This window comes from Gastrolobium bilobum, unplaced genomic scaffold (assembly GCF_033153095.1).
Source record: "Gastrolobium bilobum isolate Gb01-03AN ecotype WA unplaced genomic scaffold, APGP_CSIRO_Gbil_v1 utg16768, whole genome shotgun sequence".
NCBI classification, from domain to species: domain Eukaryota; kingdom Viridiplantae; phylum Streptophyta; class Magnoliopsida; order Fabales; family Fabaceae; genus Gastrolobium; species Gastrolobium bilobum.
Window position 1 is genome coordinate 203,857 of NW_026896315.1, and position 11,257 is coordinate 215,113.

Consider the following 11,257-nt stretch of genomic DNA (forward strand, 5'->3'; position numbering starts at 1 on the left):
TTTGGAAATTTAACCAAACGTGAATTATAAATTGAAAACCGAATTCACAAGAATATCATCTCTCGAAAACTATAAATCTCTTTTCAACTTACCTGAGTCTATAATCAATCATGTACAGGAATATTACCAAATCTTTGTAAAAGCCGCCATGTTGTATTTAGCTTAATTTAATGGGGAAAAAAGTTTCCGATGTTACTTTAGATAACTTTATCTAATGTTCATCGAAACGACGTCGTATAGAATAAGACCCTTTATTTACAGCAGAATGGTATACAAAGTCAACAGATCTCAATGAGTAAAAAATAGGATTTATGGCTACACAAACCGCTGAGGATAGTTCCAGATCTGGTCCAAGACGAACTGTTGTAGGAGATTTATTAAAACCTTTGAATTCAGAATATGGTAAAGTCGCTCCGGGGTGGGGGACTACTCCTTTGATGGGTGTTGCAATGGCACTATTTGCGATCTTTCTATCTATTATTTTGGAGATTTATAATTCGTCCATTTTATTAGACGGAATTTCTATGAATTAGATTCATAAGAACCGACTAACTAGCTTTTCAATACAAAAATAAGTCTTTAGTTCTTTTTATTTTTAGCCCATTCTATTTTCATTTGGTAGTTCGACCGTGAAATTTCTTTGTTTCTTTATTTCCGGAATATGAGTGTGTGACTTGTTATAATTGATCCCGTTCATAGTACAGAGCATAAAATGGATCTGTCGTCTTGATAGAGAGACGGTTTTATCCCGTCAGATATTTTTTCTAGTATCTGGAGCACGGAATATAAAAAATTTCTTTTAAAATAAAAATATTAGAACTATGATTCATACCTCATTTCATATTTAGACCTCGCAACCGGACTTAAAAAATGTTTCAAAGAGTTAGAAGAATACGAAGAATACATCGAAAGATTTTGATTTTTTCAAGATGCTGGCGCTTATCTTTATTTTGATCAAAGTACAGATTTTTCTTTGGATTTTTTCATTCTATCTATTCATTGAATAAGTGATGATCCAGCGGTTCTTACTCGGGGAATTATTGGACTTCTATGAAAGGTTTTTTTTGTTTTGAATCATCGTGGTTCTGGTATGAATCTGAGGTTTTTTTTTTTATTGATTAATAGGGTGTTAACAAGAGAATTTCTATCAATAAGAAGAATAAAGAAGACAGCAATAAAATCATATTACACACGAAAATACAAAATCAAATAAAAATTGAAATAAATAATAGAATATTCAGGAGGCCGGTAAGGATTAATAGAAAGATCCGTGAGCCGACTTGATATTTTGGCATTATAACCACAGAGAACGTCGGAATTATAGGATTCACTTCAAAAGTTTCAAACTTTCTATTACACATATCCATTTACGTTAAAACCAATATTTGGGTATTTTTGTTTGAGCCGTACGAGATGAAATTCTCATATACGGTTCTCTGGGGGGGTTCGTTGGTTTACCTATCTCAATAAAGTCTATGACTGGTTCGAAGAACGTCTCGAGATTCAGTCGATTGCCGACGATATAACTAGTAAATATGTTCCTCCTCATGTCAACATATTTTATTGTTTAGGGGGAATTACACTTACTTGTTTTTTAGTCCAAGTAGCGACGGGGTTTGCTATGACTTTTTATTATCGTCCGACCGTTACTGAGGCTTTTGCTTCTGTGCAATATATAATGACTGAGGCTAACTTTGGTTGGTTAATCCGATCAGTTCATCGATGGTCGGCAAGTATGATGGTTTTAATGATGATCTTGCACGTATTTCGTGTGTATCTTACTGGTGGTTTTAAAAAACCCCGCGAATTGACTTGGATTACGGGTGTAGTTTTGGCTGTATTGACTGCATCTTTTGGTGTAACTGGTTATTCCTTACCCTGGGACCAAATTGGTTATTGGGCAGTCAAAATTGTAACAGGTGTACCCGAAGCTATTCCTGTAATAGGATCGTCTTTGGTAGAGTTATTACGTGGAAGTGCTAGTGTGGGACAATCTACCTTGACTCGTTTTTATAGTTTACATACTTTTGTATTACCTCTTCTTACTTCCGTATTTATGTTAATGCACTTTCCAATGATACGTAAGCAAGGCATTTCTGGTCCGTTGTAGATAATATGAATCATTTATCATTTGGGGGGGCAATAGTATTTCATTGCTACTAATATGGATTATTTAAAAAGATAAGACATGTATTTAGATATTTGCCTTCAACTTAAGAAAATTAGATTATTTGTATTTGATTTTACATACACAAATAGTTGAAGGGAATTCTCCGAAGAAAAAATGGATTATGGGAGTGTGTGACTTGAACTATTAATTGGGCCGTACAGATATATGATTTTTTTCTTATCTGTCACATTTGAATTTACAATTAATGGAGGCATCAGATAAAGGAGGACTTTGGGCTTGAGTGGCAGAGAAGGATGGAACAATTGGGGTAGTCATTGGTTTAGAAGCAAGGAGGCCAGCATCTGTTATTAATTCCAAAGCATATTTTCGTTGGTTGAGAAGTATGCCAGACTTTGAGCGAGCCACTTCTAAGCCAAGGAAATAACGTAATTTGCCAAGATCCTTAATGCGAAAATGTGCATGAAGGAAGTCTTTCACCCGTTGAATTTCTGTCATAGAGTCACCTGAGAGTACTACATCATCAACATAAATGAGTAGTACTGTGAAGGAAGTGGCAGTTCGAAATGTGAACATAGAGTGATCTGATTCGGCTTGAATATATCCCAAAGACAGAAGGGCAGAGGACAATTTGGCATGCCATTGGCGGCTGGCTTGTTTGAGCCCATATAACGATTTTTGGAGCTTGCAAACTAGATTCCCAGATGATAGACCAGGAGGAGGGTTCATGTAAACTTCTTCGTTGAGGTCTCCGTGTAAAAATGCGTTATCAACGTCTAACTGCTCAAGAAACCAGTTTTTGGTCGAAGCTATGGCAAGCAATGTGCGAACAGAAGTCAACTTTGCAACCGGTGAGAATGTATCAAAGTAATCCACTCCTTCTTGCTGTGTGAAGCCCTTGGCAACCAAGCGTGCTTTGTATCTTTCGATGGATCCATTGGATTGATATTTGATCTTATAAACCCATTTGGATCCAATCGTTTGTTTACCAGGAGGAAGAGGTACCATCACCCAAGTATTATTCAATTTTAAAGCATCCAATTCTTTTGTCATGGCTTGCTGCCAATGTTGGGACTTGGCAGCTTGTGTGTATGTGCGTGGCACAATATGAGATGATGAGTTGAGACAAAAATGCTGATATGAGGGAGTACAAGTATTATATGAGATAAAACAAGATAAGGGGTACCTGGTGGGAAAGGTTGAATCACATAGATGACTTTTGGTAGCTGTGGAGAGCCCAACATGATAATCAATAAGGTACCGTGGAGGAACTCGGTCACGTGAGGAACAACGAAGATTGGCATGCATGATGACATCTGGCTGAGACGTGGCTTGATCTGAAGATATGGTCTCATGCAGTGTATCAGTATCAGTAGATGAGGTGTTAAAGTTTGGAGGTTGATGTGGTTCGGTGTTGACAGGTAAGTGGGTTGATGAGGGATTGTTTATGATGAGTGGAATAGGTGAGGGAATATGAGTTGGAGTTTGGATGAAGGTTGGGTGGACATCTGGTGCAGATAAGAATGAATTTGGAGGGTCACGTGGCTGTATGTTTGGACCAAAAACATCATAAAAAGGGTTGTTTGGTTGGTGTGGGTGAGAGGAATGTGATGGTGAGTTGGCTGATGAATGAGGTATATGAAAGGGAAAATGGGACTCATAAAACACCACATTTCTTGAAATGAAAACTCTCTGGAATTCAAATCATATATGAGATAGCCTTTTGTTCCTTCTTTGAATCCTAAGAACACAGCCTTGCGGGCTCGAGGAGTAAATTTAGTGCGGTGAGACAACAGGGTTGAGGCATAACATAGACAACCAAATACTTTTAGATGTGTCAGCAAAGGATCCTTCCCATATAATATCTGGTATGGTGTTTTATTGTCCAGAAGAGGGGAGCATAATAGGTTGATAACATAAGCAGCATGGAGGATGGCATAACTCCAGAATGGAAGTGGTAGATTAGCTTGAAACATGAAGGCACGGGCTACATTCAGCAAATGTTGGTGCTTGCGTTCAACCAAACCATTTTGCTGGGGGGTCTCAACACAACTGGTTTGGTGAATAATTCCCTTTCTCTTATAGAATTCAGTCATAGCAAATTCTATTCCATTGTCACTACGGATGGATTTAATGGAAAATTTAAATTGTGTCTCAGCAAATGCAACAAAATCATGGATGTGCTGACGAGTTTCACTTTTGTGTTTCATAAGGAATATCCATGTAAATCGTGAGTAATCATCAACCACAGTAAGAAAGAAACGATAACCATTCATTGATGTAGTAGAAAATGGACCCCAGATATCTGTATGTATCAAATCAAACACTCTATTGGTTTTAGTCTCACTGGAATTAAAAGGAAGTCTTCGTTGTTTTGCTAAGTGACACACATCACATGGAGTTACATGTGCAGAAGGAATAAAGGGAAAATACAAAGACATATTATGTAGAACATTCTTTGAGAGGTGCCCCAATCGTCTGTGCCATAAGACAGATTCATCTGTACTGCTTGTGATAGCTCCACAACTGCCATCTGCTTTATTTGTATGTTGGGCCTCTTTATTGATTATCATGTACAAGCCATTTCTCCTTTCAGCTGTACCAATCATCCTCTGTGATGGGATCTGTTTGATGAAGCATAGTTCAGAATCAAAGGTGAGTGAGCAGTTAAGGGTTGTGATAAGTTTTGATACAGAAATCAAATTGACATGAAATTGTGGGATATATAGAGTGTCATGGAGAACTAAATCGGGAGTTAATTGAATGGTGCCTGAATAATGAGCATAAACTTGAGATCCACTTGGGAGAATTACTGAAAGAGGAGTAATAGCATGAATTGAAGCAAACACAGAAATAGAATGTGTGATGTGGTCTGTTGCACCTGTGTCCACGATCCAGTGAGTATTTGGGCTACCTGATTTGTTGTTTCTTTCGGTTGTGTTTATGCTGGAAACTTGGGCCATGTTGCTCACATGATTTGTTGCAGGAGCATCAAGAGGACCAGTAGAAGGAGACTTATGCAGAAGGTCCATCAGCTGTTGATATTCAGTTTTGGTCATATGCATGTAAGGTTCTGAATTGGAGGCAACCGAAACATCTTAATGGAAGTTGTGAGAATCTGTGCTAGCAGCATTTGTATTAGAAGTTCTATTGCCTGTGTGATAACCTGGTGGAAATCCATGTAACTGATAACATGTCTCAATTGTATGGTTGCTTCTGCCACAATGAGTGCATATGCGGTTAGGTTGAGATCTGCCTCCAAAATTTCGACCTCTTCCTCTGTAAATAGGACCTCCTCTGCCATTGTTAGATGTGCCATTATTGAATGTGCCATTAAATCTACCTCCAGAACTAGGACCTCCTCTTCGGTTTGTGACATTAAAAACAGATGATTGATTCGCATCAGGCACATGATTATCCAATTTGAATTTCCTTTCTTGCTGAGAAACAAGTGAAAAGGACCTATTGATGTTTGGTAATGGACTTAGCAGCATGATTTGAGACCTTACAGATGCAAATTGGTCGTTTAATCCTCTCAAGAACCGTATAACTTGTTCTTGCTCGCGATATTCTCTCATTCTGGTGATTGCTCCACACACACATGGAACAACACAGATGCAATTAGGGAGAGGTTTGAGATTGTCTAACTCATCCCAAACTGTTTTGAGGTGTGTATAATAATCAGCAACAGATCTGTCTCCCTGATGTAATCGAAAAGCTTCTTCCATCAAATCGGAGAATCGAAACACATCTCCTTGAGAAAATCGTTCTTGTAAATCCAACCAAGTATCACGAGCATGTTCTATCCAAATGATTGATTTCACTATAGACGCTGATATGGATCTTTGAATCCATTCCATCACCATCGTATCACATCTTTGCCAAGCAGAAAATGTAGGTTCATATGGATCTGGTGCAGGAATGCTTCCATCGATGAAACCGAGCTTGTTTTTGGAAATTAGAGCCATCTTCATCCCTCGAGCCCATGAGTGATAGTTTTCACCATTTAAGAGTGGTGAAACCAAAACTAAAGCTGGACTTTCATTCGGATGCAAGAACAAAGGATGAGAGGGGTTAGTTTGTGGATTAGGAACGTGAACAAGATTCGCCATGAAACTGATTGAAGAAAATCAGAAAGAAATTGAAAGAAGAACAAACGAACGAAGTAAGAACAAACGAAAGGAAAGAACTCTTCAAAGCAGAATACCAGAGCTCAATGAGAGCTCTGATACCATCACAAAATGTAAAAAATGAATCATTCTTCTTCACTACTGCAAAACGATTACATAGTTTAGATATATAGTCAATGATTAAAGCTTAAAGGTTTACAACAAATTCCTAACTGACTAACAAACTGAGAGCTAAGTTAGTTATTCTTCATCTGTTGTGATTGGTTCCACGTGGCTTGATCCCATGTGAAGAGGAAGAGTTAGTTTGATGAGTTGGGCCTGGATCAATTAGCTTTGGGCTTGAGTTAGATGAGCATGACTCTGGTAAGAATAAAGATAAACTAATCTAATAACAAATAATTAGGATAACAATAAGCTTGTGACACAACATTCTCTTCCCCATGGAGATGAAGATACTTTTGAGTAGTGGAGGAGGAACCTGTAGTACTCTACTATCCAAGCTTTCAAAGGTGGATTGGTAGTCTAAAATTGAGCCTGTTTGGAATAATTTTTTCAAAATGAAAGCGTGGCAAAACTAAATTGAAAGTTGTTTTTGCTTTGCAATATTAAAAAGTCAATTCTGGATTTTACGGATCTGCAGTACCTCTAGCGGCTCTTCTAAGCTAATACATGCTAAACTAAATTCACTAATCCATCACTACAACATAGACCCTTGATCCCCAATTATTGTTAGTTCCATTATACGTAAAACAATAAATGAAAGCAGGAAGAACCTGTGTAGATGAATCCAAAAATAGAAACAATAAAGAACAAGAACATGCAACAGAGGAACAACAAAGTAAATGCAAACGAATGCAGAAATTTTGAGCCCAACCGAAGTTGTTCCCTTAAAGTAAATTTGTCTTCTCCACCGATGCCTAAGAACTTATGATGCATTGACACTTCAAAAAATTTGACGTGTCGTGTCCGACACTCCCCAACACTTCAACAGGAGTTGCAGAGACTCAAAAAAGGGTTCAAAGTGTTGTAATTTTGGGAACACTTTTCACAAACAATTACCAGCTGACCATAACAAGCAGTATAAAACAAAGCATAAAGAAAGATACACCAGTATTTTACAGGTTCAGAAACTCAGTGTTAGTGAGTTTCCTACGTCCTGGGGCCTAAAAAGGGTTAAACGCCCTCTGATTATGAACTTTATTCAAGATCAGAAAATAAGAACCAGAGTTTGAAGCATATAGTAACAGCTATACAGAATCGAAAATATGGAGAAACTAATTGCAAGAAATTAACAAGACAAAGATTCATGAATTAAAGAACTCAAGAGACAGAACCCAGAACCGGTAAGATAAGAATACAAAAGGATGAAGAGAACTTCCCAATCTTCACAAGGCACCAAAGGAAGCGTTGTTCCTTTAAAGAACTTCCAAGCTACACACCACGAGCTTCACCGTTCTTCCTTGCAGATTACCCTCTTCACCAGTTTGTACACCAAACAGAAAAATCCACCGATCAATCAAACCGTCTTGTTGAGATGAACAAGATTCTCCAAAGTAGTATAGCCAGATTCACAATGATTCACTCAGTGTTTGCACAAAACACTCACGCTTACAAACCCTAACAGAGAGCATTTCCTTTTTCGAGAGAAAGAGTATCAAAATATCAGAATGAGTATTCTATCACACCGCCAAAGGGATTTAGTGTACTATTAAGCCATCAAACAAAAATGTTGACGTTTTGATGTGTTGCTTAATGTACAAAGGGTCCATCTTCAGCTGAGTGGTAAAATCACAATGGGCCTCACATATTCAAATTTGGCCCACAGATATAAAATAGCCAACAGTCAAAATAAGGATCAGCCCAATGAAGGCTTAGTAAGGTGAACAAAGTATTTACATTTGTTTAGGAAATAATATATATCTATATACAACAAAACTCCACCTATTTTCTAAACATAAAGCAGAATTAAAAAACAACAAAACAGATTTGGTGTAGGCATTTAACCCATAGGCCCATATGCAATGCATGATCATGGTGATTCAATTTTTAGCAAACCTAAAGCATCTCTAAATTTTCCAACAGGTACAGGTTTTGTAAAAATATCAGCAGGGTTAATAATGCGAGAAATTTTTTCAACAATTACTTGTTCACTAGCTATTATCTCCCTAATAAAATGAAGCCTAACATCTATATGTTTTGTTCTTTCATGAAATGCAGAATTTTTTGAAAGATGGATAGCACTTTGTGAGTCACAATTTACCTTTGGTGGGTTCTTACCTAAACCCAACTCACCTACTATACCTTTTAACTATATGGCTTCTTTGACAGCTTCAGTCAATGCCACATATTCAGCTTCTGTTGTTGATAATGCTACTATGTGCTGGAGATTGCATTTCCAGCTCACCACATTACCTCCCACAGTAAACACAAAACCAGTTAGTGATCTACGTTTATCAAGGTCAGCAACATAATCAGAGTCACAATATCCAACAATATTAAAATCATTAGAATCAAATGCAGAAAAATTTAAACAACAGTTAATAGACCCATTCAAGTATCTAAGTAACCATTTAACTGCACTCTAGTGCTCTTTGCAAGGTTTACTCATAAACCTGCTTATCATGCTAACTCCATATGCTATGTCTGGCCTTGTGCCAATCATAGCATACATTAGACACCCAACAACATTATAGAATAGGGAACATATGACATATACTGTGTCTCTTCAGGAGATAATTCTCCAGAGACAGCTTTCAGCCTAAAATGAGCACCTAATGGAGTGCTAATAGACTTGGACTGATGCATCTCAAAGATTCTTAGAACCTTTTTCACATTCTCAGACTGGGATAGAGATAGATGTTTATCTTCCCTTGTCCTTGTAATTTCCATGCCAAGAATCCTCTTGGTTGGTCAAGAAATTTCATTTCAAATTCCTTCTTAAGCATATTCTTAACAGAATTTATTTCGCTTAAATTTTTATATGCAATCAACATATCATCCACATATATAAACAGATAAATGTAACAGTCATCATGTAAAATTTTAAAATAAACACAATGATCAAAATTATTTCTAACAAAACCTTTTGATAAAACAAAATCATCAAAACGTTTATACCATTGTCTGGGGGCCTGTTTGAGACCATATAATGATCTCTTCAGCAGGCACACCATGTTTTCTGTTCCCCTCTTTACAAAGCCTTCAGGCTGTTCCATATAGATTTGCTCATCAATATTGCCATGGAGGAAGGAAGTCTTGACATCAAGCTGCTCTAGCTCTAAATCATAGATTGCAATAGCAGACAACATCAACCTTATTGATACATGTTTGACCACAGGTGAGAATATCTCATTGTAGTCAATTCCTTCAACCTGAGAGTACCCTTTTGCAACTACCCGAGCCTTAAACCTTGCTGGTTCCACTCCTGGTATCTCTGATTTTCTTTTAAAAATCCATTTACAACCAATTACTCTCTTTTTCTTTGGTCTCTCCACCAAAACCCAGGTATTATTTCTCTTTAAAGAGTCCATTTCCTCATCCATGGCTTTTACCCAACTACCCTTGGATTCCAGCCTCTTAGCTTCTTTAAATGTAGCAGGTTCATCTAATTCAAGCACATCCCCAACTTGTAAGGCATATGCAACCACATCAGCATGTGCAAACCTACTTGGAGGTCTTATGTTCCTCCTAACTCTGTCTCGTGACAGCAAGTAGTCATCAAGACCACCATTTCCCTCTTTAACCTATCCACCTTCATCAAGGGGACCAGTTTCAAGCTCTGGTTGACCAGGAACAGCTGACTGTTCAATCAATTCTTCACCATCAGCATGCTGCCCAGGTATGGCAGATTGCTCCACCTCAAACTGCAAAGTTCCATGTAGTTGGGAAGAACTGGAATCACTCATAATGTCTTTGTAGAAAATATTTTCTTTGAAAATTACATCTCTACTAACCACACACTTTCTTTCAGCTATAAGCCAAAGCTTGTAGCCTTTTACACCAAGGGGATAACCTATAAAGACAGACTTTAAAGCTCTAGGACTCAATTTATCTTGCCAAATATGCATATAGGAAAGACACCCGAAAGGTTTTAGGTGACTTAATTTTGGTGGCTTATTTGACCAAAGTTCCATTGGGGTCTTACAGTCTATGGTAGAGGAAGGACACCTATTTATAACATAGGTGGCTGTAGCAACAGCCTCTGCCCAAAATACCTTGCCAAGACCAGATTCAGCAAGCATGCATCTCACCTTATTTAAAATTGTCCTATTCATCCTCTCAGCTACCCCATCTTGTTGGGGTGTTTCAGCACAGGTCCTGTGTCTTTGGATCCCATGCTCCTTGCAAAAATCAGCAAACTGATTGTTACAAAACTCTAAACCATTGTCAGTCCTAAGGACATTAACCCTTTTTCCAGTTCTGTTTTCAACCAGGATTTTCCAATCCTTAAAACTAACAAAAACTTGATCCTTATGTTTTAGAAAATAAGTCCAGACCCTTCTGGAATATGTGTCAACTATTGAAATAAAATAGTGACATCCAGATAAAGAACTGGGGATATTTGGAGACCCCCATAGGTCTGAATGGACATATTCTAACACTGCCTTTGAGGTATTGCTAGCAGTAGAAAAGGTGAGCTTGCGAGTTTTTCCCAAAATGCAGTTTTCACAAAATTCCACACAAGTTGCCCCTTTTGAGGTAATAATACCTTGCTTGTACAGCTCAAACAGCCCCTAATTACTGATGTGTCCAAGTCTCCTATGCCAGAGAATGGATTCATCAACTTTAGCAGCTGCTACACAAGCTTTTTGTGTGACAGCTTGGCCTTATAGTATATAGAGGCCATTCACAAGCTTTCCTCTCATGAGGACTTGTGATCCCTTGACAATATCAAGTAACCCTTGCTTACTTCTAAACTTAAGGCCACCAGAGTCAAGCATCCCTAAGGAGATCAGGTTTCTCCTTAATGTGGGAACAAATCTAACTTCTTTTAGAATTT

At 37.8% G+C, this 11,257-nt stretch overlaps 2 protein-coding genes across 2 annotated transcripts; one reads left to right on the top strand and one right to left on the bottom strand.

Moving 5' to 3' along the window:
- Positions 1 to 542: 542 nt before the first annotated feature.
- LOC133298909 (cytochrome b6-like) lies at positions 543 to 2,350 on the top strand. The gene is given in 3 exon segments (XM_061498298.1): positions 543 to 1,437; positions 1,439 to 2,036; positions 2,039 to 2,350. Coding segments are annotated over 3 exon segments (669 nt in total). The 5' UTR covers positions 543 to 1,413; the 3' UTR covers positions 2,086 to 2,350.
- Positions 2,351 to 5,226: 2,876 nt separating this feature from the next.
- On the bottom strand, positions 5,227 to 6,240 carry LOC133298914 (uncharacterized). The gene has a single exon (XM_061498304.1). The coding sequence runs from the start codon at positions 6,238 to 6,240 to the stop codon at positions 5,227 to 5,229; it is 1,014 nt and encodes a 337-aa protein (XP_061354288.1).
- Positions 6,241 to 11,257: the final 5,017 nt, after the last annotated feature.